The sequence below is a fragment of the Hevea brasiliensis genome, chromosome 17 (assembly GCF_030052815.1).
Source record: "Hevea brasiliensis isolate MT/VB/25A 57/8 chromosome 17, ASM3005281v1, whole genome shotgun sequence".
Lineage (NCBI taxonomy): Eukaryota > Viridiplantae > Streptophyta > Magnoliopsida > Malpighiales > Euphorbiaceae > Hevea > Hevea brasiliensis.
The window spans coordinates 5,843,707-5,863,781 of NC_079509.1; the positions used below are offsets into that span (position 1 = coordinate 5,843,707).

At 31.9% G+C, this 20,075-nt stretch overlaps 3 protein-coding genes across 3 annotated transcripts; 1 reads left to right on the forward strand and 2 right to left on the reverse strand.

Annotated features, from left to right (window-relative positions):
* Window positions 1–423: 423 nt before the first annotated feature.
* LOC110662478 (60S ribosomal protein L15-1) lies at window positions 424–2,255 on the reverse strand. The gene is made up of 4 exons (XM_021821443.2): window positions 2,111–2,255; window positions 1,699–1,865; window positions 1,172–1,369; window positions 424–854 (listed from the first exon to the last, which is right to left on the reverse strand). Exons 1-4 carry the CDS (start codon window positions 2,112–2,114, stop codon window positions 609–611), a joined length of 615 nt encoding a protein of 204 aa, XP_021677135.2. The 5' UTR covers window positions 2,115–2,255; the 3' UTR covers window positions 424–608.
* Window positions 2,256–5,371: 3,116 nt separating this feature from the next.
* On the forward strand, window positions 5,372–9,301 carry LOC110662479 (uncharacterized). Its single transcript, XM_021821444.2, has 4 exons — window positions 5,372–5,898; window positions 6,842–7,085; window positions 7,345–7,438; window positions 8,620–9,301. Exons 1-4 carry the CDS (start codon window positions 5,480–5,482, stop codon window positions 8,898–8,900), a joined length of 1,038 nt encoding a protein of 345 aa, XP_021677136.2. The 5' UTR covers window positions 5,372–5,479; the 3' UTR covers window positions 8,901–9,301.
* A 316-nt stretch (window positions 9,302–9,617) lies between these two features.
* Window positions 9,618–14,427, reverse strand: LOC110662480 (DNA-directed RNA polymerase III subunit rpc4). Its single transcript, XM_021821445.2, has 9 exons — window positions 14,271–14,427; window positions 14,135–14,184; window positions 13,926–13,995; window positions 12,874–12,913; window positions 11,632–11,873; window positions 11,465–11,528; window positions 10,658–10,749; window positions 10,318–10,554; window positions 9,618–9,968 (listed from the first exon to the last, which is right to left on the reverse strand). The coding sequence occupies exons 1-9, from the start codon at window positions 14,304–14,306 to the stop codon at window positions 9,816–9,818; spliced, it is 984 nt and encodes a 327-aa protein (XP_021677137.2). The 5' UTR covers window positions 14,307–14,427; the 3' UTR covers window positions 9,618–9,815.
* Window positions 14,428–20,075: the final 5,648 nt, after the last annotated feature.

Here is a 20,075-nt window from a genome sequence, read left to right on the forward strand (position 1 = left end):
TTCCGCGAGAAGATTGTACCTTAACCATATTCCCAAAAAATCAAGTGAGGCTAGTATGTCGTATACAAGTATCTCAATCAAATCGTTGCTCAATTCTAATGATACTTGAGCAAAAACAGACGGGGCATAGATTTTTGCGAACATATTTTTTCCCTGAAATTAATCTGCAGCCTCCCAGATGATTGAAATCGTGTCAACGGAAGATGCATGCTTACTTGCTTAGGATGCAGGGCAGAGTCTGATTTATTTGAAATGCTCTGAACACCCCAAGGAGCATTGGAATAGCAACTTTAAGCATCATGTCTTCTTGGTTGCCAATTATGAATCTCTCTTCACGGCTCCGCCAAACCCCAATTCTGCCTTGTTTAAATAATATTGTAATACCCATAACATTCCATAATATGAACAATCAAACATCCAACAGGCTCCAAAGAAAATCATATGATAAAATCCCAAAGCAGTTCCACCAATACGGAACTCAACAGCCTCAATGCAGCTAAATTAAACAAGTTTAACAGAAGCAGCCCAACCAATTCAATCAAAATAGGCAAATCCTACAACAGAAAATAAAAATAGAATGATAGAAACAACAAATAGAGTAACAACGATCAACGGTAACGTCGAAGAGAAAGAGTGTTGTTCCTCTTCCAGGTTGCCCTTCTTGAAGGTCTTGCTTTGTGGTGCAAGTGCCCCTTGCCACGCAGACCTCTATACTTCTTCCCTGCAGAAGTAAGCCCACGAAGCTCCCTGTGCTTGTGGACAGGATTGCAGATCCAATTGATCCTTGGATCGTTACGTATTGCATTGTGTGCAGGATCAACCAAGATTACCTCATAGTACTTATATGTTGAATCCTGCACAAGTACAAAGATACTTTAGAATAACTAGGATCAGGATGCCTATCACAAATCACAGGTTCTCAACTTCTGCACGCGTAAGTTGCCACCACGCTAAGTTTCCCATGAGAATTATTTAGAAAAATCCTATACAGAATAATTACACTTTCCAACATCCCCAGTAATCTCAACATTAGCAACAAATAAATAAAATCCACACTAATAAAACATTCACTAACAGTTTCCCATCTTCATTACCAGACCCTATCCTTTAAGAACTGACAATCAAAATATATACAGATAATGGTTATCAAAAGTTCAAAAGATGTACACACCTCATTGAGCCAATAAGAGTTGAGAACCTTAAGGCCACCAAGCTTCCTACCAGCACGCTCCTCTGCAACTGAGCGCTTGCTGCGTTGGAACTTCAGCTGAGTAACACCCTGATTTGTGGGTTTCCCATACACAATACCCTTGGGCACTGGTCTCTTCCTTCCACCACGCCTTACACGAACACGATATATCACATAACCCTGGCAGGTATATCAGTCAGGGCAAGTGTATCAGTCAAGTCATAAATAATAATAAGAATAGAACCAAAAAGTAAAATTGCACTGCCATATCTATTATCATAGCAAATAACACTAACTTTTAAATTGAATAGAAAAGAAAAATTCCAATTTCAATTGATATATCACAAGCATTCATTTCATAGATTAAACAAAGTGGCTATTCAGCAAATTAGATTAATTTGAAGTAAAATGATTAGAGGATCAGTCACCCCTACGTGAAGCACACAGACACAGTTGCAACACGACAACTATCATCTCAATAACATGATAAAAAAAAAAGGCTTTTTTACCTGCTTGGCCTTGTAACCCAAGCGGCGAGCCTTGTCAGGGCGGGTGGGGTGCGTGACACGCACAATGGAAGGATGCTGGCGATACTCCCAGCACCTCACCCTCTGCAGGAACCTCATCACATCCGATTGTTTCTTCCTCCATAGCTCCGATACGTACTTGTACGCCCCTAGTTTCACAATAATCACCATAATTAGTCCTATAAACCACCCACCAGGTTATACGTAATTAATGATTTTTTTTTTTTTAAAAAAAGGCCTCTGTTAGCCAAAATCATAACGATTTCATGAAATTAGATTCAAGAACAAATAGCCTGGTAAATTAGCACAGAACTACACAGATAAATCTGAAAAGGTTAAATCTTAGAGATGCTAGAAATGGAGAGATAAAGGCAAAAGAAAGAGAAATGCGTACCCATTGTTTGTTCGTTGAGGTTCCCCTCTGCGGTTTCGGCTCCGAGGGATGCTGACTAAGGGTCGTATAAATATCGATTAGGGTTTTAGATGGTAAGAGCCAAAGGACCAATTTACCCTTACTTATTCCAAATTTTCCTAATGAAGTTGGGCTCGAAATGGGTCTGGCCCACTATTATTCTTTTGGGTTGATTTGCTTGATTTCGGGTTGAAGTTTGTTACATGGTTGACCCAGATTTCAAAACCATCCATATTCCACACAGTATGATATTAAAGTTTTAAAGCCTGTTTTATAGAAAGGAAAAGTAAATAGAATTATAAGAAAGTAAAATTTTATGAAAATTAAAATTATTATTATTTTTTTAAATTAAAAAAAAGAAGTGATTTATTTATTTTTTATTTTTTAATAAAAAGGTAAGAGAGAAAATTATGACATTTTAATTATTATGTTTATATTAAATAAATAAAATTATATTAAAATTTAACTATTGGAAAGAAAAAATGGCATAAAGCAAAAACAAAAAAGTTAATTTGTTTTCCGCCCTTTTTTGCCATATTTGTATAGAAAACAAAATGGTTCAAAATTACAAAACAAGGAATTTGATTTTTAATTTTTTTTCTTTTTTTTTCTAATAAAATAAGGCAGTTGCCTTTTTCCCTATTACTATCATTTTCCTTTCCCTTCCCCTCTATATAAAACAAGCTTTTAATAATTGAGGATTGGTGACTCAAAATTGCAAAACAGGGAATTTAATTTTTAATTTTTCCTTCTTTCTTTTTTTCTTCAAATAAAATAAAAGTATTACTTTTTTTTTTCCTATTGCTACCATTTTCATTTATCTTTCCCTTCATATAAAACATGCATTTAATAATTAAAGATTGGTAAAGAAAATTAAAAAAAAAAAAGAAAAATCTTTTTTACACAATTAGCTGTAGTTAAATTTGAAATTTCACCATTCTATATATAATTAAATATTAGCAGAATTCGGTTCAAATCGAAAAAGCAAACCGAACCGAGTCAATTCGGTTCAATCGGTTCGGTTTTAAAACTAAATCGATTCAGTTCGATTTTATATTATAAAAATTTTAGTTATTTCGATTCGGTTTTGAAGAATAAAAAATCGTTTAAACTGAACCGAACTGAATAGTAATTTATATAGTTAAATCAAACTAAATCGAACCGAATCGATTTTTGAATTGATTTATTTTTATGAAAAATTTATGAATTATATTTAATTTTATATATATTAATTTTTTAATTTCATTGATTAATGGTTATTAGGTTCAAACCAAAGTTAAAATTAGATAAAATAACTTGAAAATCAAGTCTAAATTAAAAAATTAATAAAAAATCAAACCGATCTGTTTAAACTGAACTGAACCGAAACAGAACGGTTCTGTTCGATTTAGTTTTTTACCCATTTCGGTTTGGTTCGATTTCTAAAATTTACGGTTCGATTTTTATAATTTAATTCAGTTTGGTTCGGTTTGAACCGAATGCTCACCCCTATTTATATCAATTATAACTAAAATTAAGAGATCATTTATCACAATTCTTAGATTATTACTGAAATGCCATTTTTTTTTATTTACATCAATTTCATATTTACATACTTGAGGGAGATGAGGAAGGTTGAGAGAATATATGTATGAACTTTATTGTTAAATAAAAATTTTAATTATTAAATAATAATTATTTATTTTTAATTTAAAAAAATATTTAAGTTCATTATCTTACACTTAATATTTTTTTTTACTAAATTTATGCCATAATTGTAGTTTTTAGAGTTTTATAATATATTTCTAAATTTATTATAATTAACATAAATGTAAAATATACATATTAAAAATAACGATACTTTATAAAAGGAAATGTATATAAATTTCATATGTTGGCATTCTTTCTAAATTAAGATTATATTGTGGTCTCTAATAATTAAAAAAAAAAAAAGACTCCATAAAGTATACGATCAATTATAAAATCTAATATAAAAGCCTTTTATAGTTTGACTTTTTAAAAAAAAAAAAAGAAAAGAAAATTGAATTTAATAGGTGACCTTACTTGCGTACTATTTATTTGGCTTAATCATAAAAATTGGTAGAAAACAAGAACAAATCAATTAGACGAAAACAAGAAAAAATGGGCCCACATTTTGGACTCTTTGGCTGAAATGGAACGTTTTATGAATCGCAACCAATAACCATATTTATATATTCTTTTTAATGATTGAATGGATTTGGATTCTCATTCCACGCTAATATTCAAAACTCAATTGTCAATTCATATCATATTTTTATAGAAAATTTATTATTTGGTGTATATATTTTAATAAAATTAATAATTTAATTTATTTATTTTTAAAAATATATAATTTAGTTTATTCATTTTTTATTCTTCCGTTAACTATTTAGTAATTTGGTTAATTTTTATGTTAGCTAAATTAATTAAATGAGAGAAAATAATTATATAAAGAATTAATAATTAATAAATTTAAAATTATGAGATTAAATAGTTATATCATTTAAATTATAAAATTGAATAATTGAGCTTGAGTTTATCAACAAAAAATTAAAAAACTAAATAATATATATTTTTTAAGATAAAAGAGTAAATAGTTAGGTTATTAAAATGTAAAAGAATTAAATAATAAATTTTTATTATTATATTTTTTTATTAAGCTCTGATTATATTTTAAATTTATAATTTAAAAATATCACTAATATTATTAAATTGAAATTCATCAATATACTCCCAATATCATTCATTATATTTTAATTTATATATTTCATATGTTTACATTATATTACTTATTACTTGAATGTAAAAATAAAAATTTAGAATAATTTTAGATTGTGTATTTAAATTTAAAATATGATTAATTGGTAATTTTTACTTATTAAGGAAAATAAAGGTGTTTTTAAAAAAATAAAAGAAAATAAATATATGTATTTAATATTTTTTTATAAAAAAAATATGAATAATGGGTTCACATGAACCCATCCATTGAAAAATAAGTAGAACAGTAATCACAAAAATTACTTTATTTTTTTTCTAATTACTATCCCATTGCTTGTTATATTTGATAAAAATAATTTGAATTATTTAATATTTAAATTGAATATCCAAAAAAATTATGTCCCTTGCCATCTAAAATAAGGATAGAAGTGAAAAGAAAAGGGAAGTGAAGGGTAAATTCCACAAATAAAGAAAAGAGGTAGACTTCTACTTAAAGTGGACTTGTTTGGGACCGATCCTATCCGCTATGCAATAGCCTCGTAGATATCAATCAGCCCATAAAAGTCTTCTTCACTTACAAGAATCCCCAATACGCAATCTTTGTTCCCAGCTACCGACACCCGAGTGATATTCATGTTTGGTGGAGGCAAAGGCATGGGCGGTGGAGGAGGCAGCATGTTAAAGGTGGTTGGTAGGGCAGTTACTCGTGCTGGTGTAACCAACCTCCAAGAATCCATTTCTTCTTCTTCTTCTGCTATTTCTAGGTCATCCCAAAGGCTCAATTCTTCCAGTAATAATAATCTTATCTTATCTTCAGCTTTTGGGTCTCCTTTTGGTATTACTTGCAATGTTCCAGTATCTGCTAATTCTGGGGGTCCCAACGCCTCTTGCTGGCCTTCTTTTGCTCCTTCTGGTTCTTGTTGTGATGATTATGAGTGGGTTTCTGTGGAAGGGAGTGAAGAGGATACTGCAATTGTAGTTGGTGATGATTTTGTTCTGGGACCTGTTCCTTCCAGGGACGAAGTTCATAGCGCTGTCTCTGCCCTTACACAGTGAGATTTTTTTTCCCTTTTTAATGAAAATTATTTGTTCCATTGTTTTAAAGTTCAATTATATGTTTGCTGTTGTTGGTTTCGCTTTCTGCATATTTGATAAAATTCAGAACTATTATTGATTTTTATTATTTCAAATTTGCTTGGTGTCTTGTTATTTTGGTATTATTGATTGGTTTGTTCTAGATAGATTATTATAGGTCACAATAACACGAAAGAGTATTTTAGAAATTGCTGCAGTTTTTCTTAAAATCAAGTGTGACTATCTCAAGTTTAACCTTAAAATCAATGCTTTTATAATGAGAATGAAGGTGACAGTGATGTTTACCTGCATAAATCAGGTTATCTGACACCTCAGTTTCTTGTTCCTAAAATTTTTCTATTTTGAACACCAGAAAGTCTTGAGAATGAATGTTATTTATGTTAAAAATTTGAGGCGAAGAAAAGATGTAATTTTGAACAATGGTTGCTACTAAATATGTCTCTAGTTTGAACAGTGGGAACTGCTAAATATGTCTAGCTTAATTCTGGTTTTACTCGATCAATTCTAATTGATTCCTGATTACTCAGCAAGAAATGAAGATTTTGTTGTTTCTGGCACTTCATTCATGAGCTAAACGAGTATTTTTATTTGAGAAATGAGAATTAGGCCCAATAAATGTGAGAATGCAGGTGGGGAAAAAAATAAAAGAAATAATAAAACTTCTTAAGAACGTGATATGTCATGATGTGAAGAGAACTCCATGTAGATGGGGTGAGATGCTTCCCTCTTGATCTCTAAACTGCAACATGTGTGCATCTGAGAGAGCTTCTATACATATATATATATATATATATATATATATATATATATATATATATATATATATATAAGTTGTAAAAAATATGGGTTACTTGTTGCATGCATATGTCCCATGTACCGTTCTGGAAATTTTTCTTGCAGGGTATTTGATGCTGCGTCGTACCCACAGTTCATTACAGATAAATTTGCTTGTAATGTGGATATGGATGTAGCAGATGAAATTTTGAGTCCAACTGAGAAGCTGCCCCATGTTTCTCCAGCTGGGTCAGAAATAGATTGGCTGGAGCCCTCTCCACATCTTTATAACTCAAGAATGTTACGTCCTTATGGACCTGACAGAGTTTATGATGCTTTCCATTTATTGCAGACCGAGCCATCTATTCAGGTGACTATTGTTAATGACAGTTGCATGTTGAATGTTTAGTTAGATTGAGCCACTTTCCTTTCTGTAAACAGGAATCAATCTATGCACTTTTTTAAAGTCCACATGCACATCCTCTGATGTGTACCTAAACAAAATGGAAATATGGTCATTCAGTGTTTAAGAAACATACTTTAGTGTTTTTATTTTTTCATTGAAGAAGTGACCCCGCTGCGGTTACTGTTTGTTTCCCCTTATCAAAGGCTATAAACTTGTTGTGCAGAGAATGGTCATCTCATTGTCTACTGATAAAGCTGTTTGGGATGCTGTTTTGAACAATGAGGTAGTTCGGGAGCTGCGTGAGACCTACCATGCAGGTTAGTATGAAGTACACTACATTAACACTGAACATTTCTAAGGGGCTTTATATATTTCACCTCTAATAGTAGGAAGGAAAAGGAAGTTTCTTTCATATATTTCATCAGGTTTGAAATATCTTGATAAATTAGTTGTTCTTGTTTGAGTCATCTGCTAATCTTTGAGATGTGCCCCTGTTTTCTTAGCTTGGGCAAAGGATGTTAATTGCTTGAGAAGAGAAACTCTCAGGCTCTTTGTTGTGGACTTAGAATTATCATTTTTCTGGTTTAATCTTCACTTCAAAGGAGTTAATTATCCAAGGAAGCTATCAAGGTTCAAATGTACTACTCCTAATGTAATACATTCAACCAGTCTCAAGCGAACTCATAATCTGACTTTACAGTTTCCCTTACCAAGTTCATGCTTAAGATCAACTGATGTTCATGTTTTGATACTTGAGTCTTTGAATCTCAATTCTTTAGTCTACAAAGCCATTCCTGAATTTGTTAGAGCTTCACTTTTTGAGTTCCTCACTGGAATGTTTCCCAAATATAAGAGGGTTTTTAAACCTGTATCTTCTAAAATGCAGAAGGTGATGCACATATCATAAATCACAAAGTCAGGAGATTAATTTTCCTTTTTGTTTATTCACCATTATCTCTCCAATGGTTTTGGGTTAGGGTTGGTCCTTGATAATGTCGCTGGCTGCTGGGTATCCTTAATGCTTCACAATATCTAGCCAGCACTCAATTCATGTTTGATGTGTTTTTCAGATCCATGCTTTATTATCATTTCTCTTAATTCTTTCAGAAAGGCAGATAGTTATCTTGAATGTACTGTGGCCTAGTCTCTGATGAAAGCATTTACATCGTTGAGAAATTCCCCCCTGTTCTATTTTGTATTAAGAGTTTATTATCTGTGATTCGTAGCTACAAAGAATAGCTAGCAAAAACCGTTCAAATAGGATTTTCTCTCTCTGTGCTTATTGAATGTATACAACAAATTTGTTTCGAAAGATAATGTTTTCCAAATTAAGTATCAATTAAACAAACTTCTGTTGTTTTTGTTATTCGTCCTTGATGAAATTGTTTTTGTCCTTTTTTTATTCAAATAGAAAGAATAATTATTATATTATGACATTTATCACTATTTGGATAAATTTCTCGCACGCAATACTGTGGCCTTCCCATGATATATGCAGACGAAAGTATAACTTCAACCACCGAGAGTTCAGATAAGACTGGCCATGACTCTAATCCTGTATTGAATGCTGTGAAGTGGATATTTGAAAACACAAAGGCAAAATTCATGGAAGCAATTGAGAAGATAGCAAAGCTGATGAATGAGTTGTTCAAAGTACCTAATGATGATAAGAAAACAACAGGAGCCACAGGTCCATTTGAGGAAAATCTGAGAACATCTTTCCTGTTATCTGTGGTTGTCCTGCTGGTTGTGGTTGTGACTCGAGCCCATAGGGCTTGACCATAATTTAAAAAAAAAAAAAAGTACAGTTAGGCTAACCACACATCTGGTAAGGAACACTGCTCCTTTTGTACTCGCACATTTATAAGTATTCTCACTGCATTTATGTTAGGGCTAAAGTTTGGGATACTTCCTAAGATCTCTCAGGTTGAATGAAATTCCTTTCATCACCTTAACCAACCCCTTGAGGGTGACTTTACCTTAATTTGCCGACATAACGGGTGGTATCCTTTCTGGGGTATTTACTTTTGAGTCTTTCAGCTCAGGATATAGTTGTGTTAGAGCTTATGGCTATGCATTTTTCTTTTTTTAATTATGGCTATGTAATTAATTTAAGTCCTTTTGTCTTGTTAAGAACGCCTCTCTGGATAGTCTTATTAATGTCAACTTGTTATGTGCGATATTTGGGATTTTTGAATGTTAAGTTGCATTTGTTAATTAATAAAGCCTTTAGCTTATGATTTGGATTTGGAGCCTTTAAGCTGGGAGGAGTTGTCAAATTCAGGTTGCATAGATTCATTTCATTGTTGGGCTGTAAAAAATTAGCTGTAATAATAATAATAATAATAATAATAATAATAATAATAAAATCATAATCTCAAATTACTTTGGATTAATTATATGAATATTTATTGTTATGAGATATTAATAAAACTTACGGGGAATAAAAAGAAAATAACAAAAAAGAAACCAGCGAACGGTATGTACCATGCCATGTGGTGAAGGCAAAATTTAGTTTTCATGAAGTGGAGCGCATAGCTCAAGAATGACATCCTGCAAATTTCCAAAGCAACTTCACCTGCTATCTAGTCAACATTGTTGCAATTCTACTGAACCATTTACACATTGAACTGCTGTGTTTCACACTCTATGGACATTGTTAAGTGTTAACCTATTGAATCTATTGCTGTGCATTTAGCTCTGGTTGATCACAGAATCCAGGAGAGAATCAACATCAGGAGTTACAACAACGCTTTTCCCAAGTTCTCCAATAGTGCAACAGTGTTTGGCTGCAGTGTTGATGGCCATTACATCTTGAGCGCATGTACAATCTGAACCTGGTGAAACCTGTCCATAGACCAAAAAAGGGGAATAAAACTAAGCAAATTAAGCATCAAACCAGATCTTTTTACTTCCAACTCAAATATAAGAATATTTACTTCCAGCATGAATGCATCTCAAAGGATTGGAAATGAACTAAGAAAAAACATAGTATGGGTTCATATAAAGAAAAATATGCTAAGGCCTCAAAAATAAGAATGAAGAACAAAAAAGGAGGAGAAGCAACTTAAGTTCCTTACGAAATGGTAAGATTTTTAGCACAAAAATATCCATGCCTTCATCCATTGAGTAGAAAAACAGTAGGCAGGCACACGTATTTGTGTGTAAACTGTAAAGGAAACATGTGATGACTTACATCGAACAGTGTATCACCTAGCTTCAGCTTGACAGCTCCGCTCCTGTAAACTAGCATTTTCCCCATGTATCCCCCTGGTAACTCTTCCAAATTGCTTTCTTTCTTTGAAACACTCTTGCCTTGTGAAGGAGTTGAGCCTTCAGCCTTTTCTTTTCCCTTTGCACTAGCTGATCGCTTGACAAGGGGCAGCTTGGGGGGAAATTGAAAGAATAACATCCTTTCCTTATCACATTCCTCCTGTTACCAACCACACGTTTACTTCAATGCCAAAGTCTTTCAAATGTATCAAACATGTGGTGTTTCAAAATTATTTGAGTAATTTATTAATCCAAAAACCAACCAATAGTCCAAGATCTTTAGCAGGATTAATAGTGTTCTCATTATACTCCAATTTCTTTGCAGCATCCCCAAACTCAGCCTCGTCAAGAAGTTCTAAAAGCAACACAGGCAACTTTAGTTCAATATTGTAGAGTTAAAACTAATAGCAAAAAGGACATTACAGAAACATTCTTATACTATTACTATAGACCAATCAATATTTTTTTAATCTTTATGACTAATGGCAGATCTAGAAAATTTTTTTCCAGGATCAACACATAAAAAATAAGATATTATAAAGATATATAAAAAATATAATATTAATATCTAATAATTAGACTCGAAGAAATCTAATACCTAGAAAATTATCAAAATTACATTATTATTTTTAATGATACCAAATATATATATTTTTTATAAGTAAATAACCGGTCATTATCAATTAGTCACGAATACAATTATGCTATCTTATCTTGATAAAATTTCTTATTGAAAATAATTACAGTAAATTTTAAATGTAAATAAACTTTTAAATACACAACATATATTTTTGTCTCAAAATTTTATCAAAAAGATGGTTCAATAATTAATTTACGATGCATCAATATATATATATATATATATATATATATATATATATAAAAGAGGGTCAATTCACCACCCCCTTTTTGCACTACATCTGCTGCTGATTAATGACCATGTGGAAATTCTGAACCTTGTATAAAATTCTCTAGTCATGTGATGTTTTCCATTTCAGAGGTTGAAATGAGCATACAATGCTGTGGAAGAAAGAAGGGAAACTGGGTTCTACATTTATCTAATAGAATACCTGGGTCGCCTGAGTAAGGCTCTCTTAAAGGAAGAGTTGTAGGATAGTAGGTATCTTTGTAATCCTGCAATGGCATCAGGGAAACCAGGTTTAGGGAATAGGAGAGAGAGATAAAGAAGCTTATGGGAAAATAACAGAACAAAAGGTTCGTAGATAAAACTCCTCACCCAAGGTTGTCTGTAATCTTTCTTGATTTTCAGGGGCAATGCTGCAATGGCATTTGAAGGAGAATCAATGCTCCCATCTTCTGTGACAGTTGAAAGTGAAGAACTGATGATTTTTCCATCATCATCAATAGAGTCTTTTATCTCTGACCTACTGCTGTTGCCAGCATTCTCATCTCTAGGAACACCATATTTCCTTAAAGAAGTTGATGTGGTACCTGGCCCAAAGGCAACTTGCACTGAAGCTGCAAGTTTGAAACTTTAAACATTAGATAATGATAATTGTGCTAACATTAATAAAATTGGCAGTTCATTTTTCCTCATCGCAAACTAGTCTTTAATTAGCACACATTCCACAATCTATTCCACCACAACTAACAAGCCTTGTCTGTGATTTCAGAAATGAGGACGACATGATACATACCCACCAAAAATAAGCAGCATACTGCAATATAGAAATTGAATTATATAAGAATGAATTAACAGCACTGTAGAGAAAAGAACTTTCTGATGTTAAGGATAAAGGAAGTATGAAGATGCCTTTTGCCTCTGCAGCATCCTCATTTTCAATTTTTTAACAGCAGCCATTGTTGTATCATATGGCCTGTATGCACACACATGCAGCTCAAGGAAGGAATACGCTATTTAGTAAAACCATGACAATTTTACCAAGGCGCGCTATCCCTCATAAGCCAACACTGCGCTAACCCTTAAGAGGGAAGTTCTATTCTAAGCCTTCTGATCTAAAATTTTATGATTACTGTTCATTTTCTTGCTTCCGAATTTACAAATAATTATGTTTGGACTCCTGTTGTATCCAGCTCAACTCTGTGGTCTGAGGTTGAAGGATTCAAAATGCATTTCTAATTGTAGCATGTCAATAAGCAAAATGAAACATGCAACAAGAATAGGCATTGACACTGAAACAGAAAAATACTGTCCATGATCTATTCATTTACAATCAAGTACCTTGGTAAAAATCAGAATGTGCAAATTGAAGATAAATTTAGACTGGCAATGCAAACCTTCAAACTATATAAAAACTGTATATTCATAGCAGCCAAAATTCAATCAGCCATGTAATCACCAATAAAATTTTCTGGCAGCCGAAAAATCCAGCACCAAAGAGTGAAAAATCAAAGCAAAACAAAGTTGAACAACATGAAAAAGTATGAACAAAAACCAAAAGTTGACAATACAAAAACACAACAGAATAAATGTATGTACTAGTTAAAGAGAAGTTACATTTTTTCTGAACTTTTGGCACATCTCTTCTGAGATTCTCCTGCAAATGCCAAGAAGAACAAATTACAGTTCAGTTGACATTATTCTACTATCAGGTTAGTGTAAGGTGGCATGTAGTGTTGCATTCTCCTTTAAAACAAGTTATCCGCATTCACCGCACACAGTCAATACATTCTTACAAATTTCTGTCACCAACTGGACACTGTTTTAAGATTTTGTCTCAAACATGAGTCATGATAATTCATTAGTAGAAAATACTATGGCCTGCCAATGCATAAGGTTTTCCTTTTCTTTAATTGGAAGAGCTGTTTCCTTATTGAAATTAGAAACAAGTGAATGCCAATCTTCTATAGTTGTGAACTAAATGACAACCAAGATAACCTCCACAAGGTGGGTTTTTTTTTTTTAATGAAATGAGATAAATGTCCCTCTATATGGTTACCAAGCAAGTTAAAAAGACAAAAGAGCAGCCAAATAATAGGGAAATGGCTTGATATTTTCCTATTTGTAAAACAAGCAATGGAAATAGCTAAAGCTATAATTGTAAGACTCGGAGCGTAAGATTAGGGGCAAGTTTAGTGAAAGTTATAAAACGACACCAAACCTGGGAGTCTAAACCCTAAATAAAGAAAGAAAGGAAGGAAGGAAGATAGGTCAAAACTATATAAGTAAAAGCCTATCCTCATTGAAATTCAAAGATATTAGTATTAAAATTTACAGAAGTTTTGAACCCAACCGAAGAAAAGAAAACCCATGACCTTATCCGCACTGGATCGATAGACTTCCACTTAAACGAAAATAAAAGGTAAAACAAACCAAATGACAGTTTCTTTTATATATATATATATATATATATATATATATATATATTGAAATCAAATTCACTCGCGGGACATTCCCCTTAGCCATTGTCCTTATTAAAATTGTAAGGGTAGACAATTTCAAGAATAGAAATAGAACGTAATAATTTCGCTGAGAAAAGAAAAAGAAAGGGAAATTGCGCGCAGAACATAAAATGTTGATTGAGAAGAAGGGAACAAGAAGAATATTACATTGAATTTGGTTACGAGCTTCTGAGCCTGGGCTGCTTCATCTTCTTTCTTAGTATTATAACTCACTTCACTGCATTTCACAACACCGACGATGAAAACAAACCTCAAAAGAATTCAATTTCAAACAAATGTTATTCAAAAATATTTCCCAAAGAAAAAAAGAGAAATTGAAGCAAAGCTAAAACATAGAAAAGTTGAGAGCACGGTACGATTTAGGGACAGTGGGCTTAGTCTTTCCACCTTTGGGGGTGAACTTCCCCTGTTGAAGATTTCATGAGAATTCAAGATCTGAGTAAGATTCAAAGCTCATATGAAAATTAAAGATGCAAATTTTACGGGATTTACCTTTCTGCGAGCTGAAGATGGTTGCTCTTGATCCATGGTGATGGATTTTCCGGCGAGAGAAGACGACGAGCAAGAAGGAAAAAATTTGCGAAAAAGGTAATCTGTTCGGTTTCGAACCCACGACCTCAACCGATCGAAAACGAGCAATTGCCGATTGAACTATTAAACTAATTTGGCCAAATTCTACAAATTATTTATTTAATAATTCTGGCCTTGTCAATGCATTAACCAATCGAACAAACGAATATGAAAAAATTAGCTCATGTACCATGCCATTTATGGATGGGCATAATTTAATTATAATCGAAATAATGGCAATTTTGAATTTAGTACTGATTTATTCAGTTTTGGTTAAGCTAATTTTTGTATTTTATTAATTATTTTAATCATTGTTTGAATATTTGAAATTATATTATTATTATTATTATTATTAATTATTTGGTTTGATTTAATTAATATGCAAAGAGTTCTTGATAAATTTTGAAATTTAATATGAATTTCTTGGGAAAAAAAATTATATGGTTAAGATACTATAAACTAAATTCAATTTTATATTAGAATGACTTTATTAATTAAATATTTATATTAACATTTTTACTTTCATTAGCATATATTTGAATCGTCTTTGTATGAATTTTAATATAAATCTTTTATGTAAAATTATTACTTTTATTTTTATATAAAGTTAAATTTATAGTAGCTGCCATGTATGATGATTTAATGCAAGTTTTAATTTGATAAATAATGAGATATTATACTTTATATTTCTATTATATCGTAATTGAATTTTTTTTATTAAGTATAAAAAAAGAGTAAAACGAAAAATTATTGAATGTATTCAGAGTATGTGTACTTTCACTTACAAATTAGTAGATCTCACTTTTCTAAATTCATGGCTTAATTGATTTCTTATTGGTATTTGCTTATTTAGTACATTATTTTTTAATGCAATGAATGTACTGTATAAGTTACCACGTAGAACACAGCCTTGCACACATTAACACAAACCGCCATCAGCAGACAGATCAATTCTACAATTGAACCAACCGTTTACAGCAAGAAACCCAACTAAATCAGAAATTTCGGGTCCAAGGAGAACATGAGATGAGAAGACCTTAAGTAAAACAGTTGCCCTAAAGGAGCATTAGTAGCTAACAACCAAGTATCTTCTTTGGCAGGGTCTACCAAGGTTTTGACAGAAACACCTACCCTTCTGAAATTTGTTTTCATCTCAAACAGCTAAATCCTGATCAACTTGCACATAATAACTTTAGCAGATGGACAAGAATATATCACCAAAGCCATAAAACTGCTTCTGAAGTTTATATTCTAGAGATAACAAGCCTTAACTTCATTTGCTACCACCTCCACATTGTAAAAACTGTAAAACATCTTAAAATGATGGAACTCAACTATGTGAAATAAAATAATTACTTAGTATGCGAGGTTGGGATTCTCCTTGAGCAAAAGGTGAATGCTCTATGATCCTTAATTGCAAGCAACCCTAATCCATTCCCATCCAAAGACCACATGGATTTCAATAATCTGACTCAAAGTGCTATTTAATTTGAGATAGCAAGTTAAAGACTAATAGATCATCAAGTGAGAAAAGAAAGGGCTTTTTGCCAAACCTGGGTAAAATGAAAAAATTTTGCTCAAACCTGTGTCTATGGGAAAATAACTATTGAACCAAGGTGAATTTGGCCAGGCTAATGATGTCTGTGATATTGCCGGTGGTCATACTATTGGCATTGACATACCCATACTATAAGTGGTGTTATTTTGAATAATATACCCAAAGTATGAGAGTAGGCATTCTCAATTTGAATCTGTCCATGTTTAGGGATTCTTATAAATTTGAGTACAGGCATTCAAAGTCATGACACAAAATTTTCAAACTTTGCCGTGTTATACACCACGACAATACAAACTCACCCCACTAATCGAAATCAATGAGGGGGGTAGCTAGTTAGCTAATGAGTACTCATCCAAATTCACCTCAGACTGGCAAGCCAGAGAGGGAGGAAAATGATCAAATATCATGTTACACTCTACTCTTTCGTAAAGCATAGCATGATCCTGTAGTACACCTAACGAATTACTGTATTTTGCCTACCGGTAACCCATTGAATGTACTATAAGAGATTTTAAAATAATTTCTGTTCATTTTTAAGCCGGTGGGTAAATTTTTCATAAATATTAAAAACTTTTAATTGACACTAAGTCACAAATCAAATTTTTGGATATTTAAAACTACCGCAATTTTTATAAAAATTCTGGTAGAGTACCAGCTGTATTTTGATAAAACAGTTCTTCAAAACCTAAAAAGAAACACACTTCCAAAATTTTTACTCAACCATAACTCCAATACAAATCCATTTCATCTCACAATCTCATACAAGAAGCTCAACTCAAAATCAACCGCAATTCGAAGCATCTCATTTCAAAAAAAAAGAATAATTTATCATTCACAAATTACAAAAAGAATTAATTATTTACATTAATTACAAAACTCAAAAATAAGTTTGAACATTACAGTAATTTACATTTCATTACATACCAAAATAATATTACAAGAGTTTTTGTACAACTGCTCAAACAATTTACATACATATAATTACATACATATATCAAAATCTAATGTACAAGGGTATACTTCTAATATACCTGAAATTAATCCCAATGAGTCTTCAAGGCGCAGCTACCGGCAATCTCACTCGGCTGCTCTATCTTTACTTTCACCTGCGACAGCATACCAAGCTATCGCTGAGTGGTGAACTTAGTGGTGCACAACCATGACTTAAAACATAATATACAATACCTTACCAAAATTTTAGCAAAGAATTTGAAAATTTTGAAATTCAATCAAAATATTCATTACCAATAAAATAAATCATTTGTTAAAATGACTCTGCTTTAGAATTTCAATTTATCAAATCATAACTAAATATTTAAAGTAATTCCAGTAATTTGTGAAAATAAATCTTAATTTTAATAAAATTAATTATGCATAAATCCCATTTGAAATCACAATTTTTACTATTCAAAACCCATTCTTTATCTTACTAACTATGCAAGACTAATTCGTAAGGGCCATCTTCGGGGCGATTCTAACTCCCTATGGTCGGGGAGGTCGGATCATCGTGCACAGTACACAACACAATAATGAAACTTCTAAAAGGGCCAACGAAAAACTTAGATCTAACCTATAATAAGAGGAGAATCTAAGCCTGTGCATATACCATGGTATTCAAAACAAAACAAAGCTAACTCCATTGTTTCCTCAACAAATGAGAGAGACGGGTAATAATCTAGTCAAGCATTTATAGTGAGATATAAAATAATATCATGAATTTCTTTGTTCTTTTTGGGAGCATAAATCATAACACAATTCAATTCAAAGTTAATTCTAATATCCAATAATTTTTATGCTCATCATAATTCAAAACATAAATTTGTATTTTTCCATGCAAATCCCATTTCATTAACAAATTTTCAAAACTGAACTCATTCAATTCATATTTAAAATAAAATCATAACTTAATCATTTTCCCATAACTAAACTCATTTATACTATAACATATTTCAATAATCATTGAAATAAATTTAATAATTGGTAAACATAATAAATAAAGAACATAAAATCATTTACTTTAATTAGATATGCAAAACATTAGCAATTTAAAACTAGTTGTGAACAAACCTCTTTTGTCAACTCAATTTACTCAAACTTTCGTTTCCCCTTTGAAGATCCATTTTCAACTGAAACACATAAATTTAAATTGCTTCAGTATCTGTTTCTAATAATTTAATTCTAACAATTTCTTTGCAGACTTATCCTACCTATTACGGTTTATGAATTTCGGGTCTTTCATATTTTTGTGTATAGTGACACTATTCATGGTACTATTCAAGTCAAAATATTGACTTTTCTATACTTAATAGGTTTATTAGTTCTAATTGCACCCATATAGCACATTTTGGATGTCAATTTTTTTGGCATTGATTGCCAATTCAATTTCTAAGTCTCCTAAGAGAAATTACAATTTTTCAATTTTGGTCACCTGTATTCTACTGTTCCATTGGTCTAGTTACTATGAGAATTTGGCTAAGTTTCCTTCATCAAAGTTGTTCCTTATTGTCTTAGCTTTAATTCTCTTTTTAAATCACTGTATTTAGAGCTTTGTAGCCCAAGTTAGGTCTGTTTTTCTAAAGCTGGCCGGATTGGTACAAACCCAAAATTCTGGGCACTTTCTTGGTTCTGGAAGTTTTGATGTGCTGACTGTAGCTCACTTTTTGAATGAGTTATAGTCAAAATTTGGATTTATGTTCTTCATAAAAGTTGTAGTGATATGTCTCAGCTTTCCATCAATATAAAATTCGGGTCATTTGGACCTTCCTACACCAAGTTATGGCCAAATGAACAAATACAATTTATTTGGTCATTTTGGTACAGTGGCAGTACACATTACCCGGATTTGACCTAATTATTCACTATCTTAATATCATTTTCTTGGCATGGTTTCTACATAAAAATTGTGCCATTATGTGTCTACTTTCATATCCAATTAGCCTCATACCAATTGAGTTGGTAGAATTACAGTTTTGATCCCTGAAAAGGACCTAGGTCAGGCTGTCCAGTAATGACCCCTCACCAATCTGAATTTCATTGCAATTCTAATCACTCTAACACATCTCAATTGGTCCCAATTGACCATTTAAAACCTCACTTAGGTCAAAGTATATTAATTTACTAAATTCTCAAATTTTCTCCCCAAAACTCTAAGGGTCAAGAACCCTAATTTTGCTACTTGATTTAATTCTTGAAATTAAAATGTATACACATTACCTACACACTCATTTAAGCTTACTTACACTTTTAATTTAATCAAAACACATCATGTCCTCATAAATCTATGGCTGGCCAAAATTCTTGGTGGTTATACATGCATGATTTATCATTTATTTCTACAATAATTCATCAATCTCAACTTAATTCAAGTATCTAACTCATAAAATAGAAAGAATTTGAAGGAAAATCACTAACCTTTTTCTGTAGTTTTTCTATCTTCAAATCTCTCCAACTCTTCCTTCAATTTACATCTCCAAGCTTCTTTTCAAAACTCAAACATAAGATTTAATCTAAGACGCTAGAGAAATTATAGTAAAATTTAGGGTTAGGGAAGCTCCAAGGTGAGCTTTAATGGAGGATTAAATGAAAAGAGAGAGAGAGAAAAGAGGGGAGCAATTCGGCAAGAAGAAGAAGAGAAATGGGAAAATGAAAACTTTATTTTAATTGGTTACTTTATATTATAATTATCCCATAATATTCAAAATTTAAAATTATGGATTAATTAGTCCATGCTTTTGTCACTTATATGATGTCATTAATCTTTTATTTTATTTTTTTTTCTTTTTCTTTCTTTTTCCTCACTTCTTCAATTTAATTGTATATTTCACAATTTTAATTTCTCACATTTTATTGGAAAGTTAGGTCCTGAGTCATCTCTAGGGATGAATTGACCAATTTGCCCTTGCCGGTTTGATTCGATTTACCAATAATACTGTATTTCTTCCGAAACTCTGACATAATTATTTGATCAAGTTCTCAACCTTTTTCTGTGATTTTCACATTTCACTTAGCTTCGCAATTTTTTTTAGGATTGCGGTGTCACAATGCCCCGTACGAAATTAGGGTTTTGACCGATCTCGCAGTTACTTCTCGGTGCGGTCACCCATCGCTGTGACCCCCGGCTCATTTAACCTTTTATGTTTTATTTTTCTGATCTATTTTTAACCTTTTGA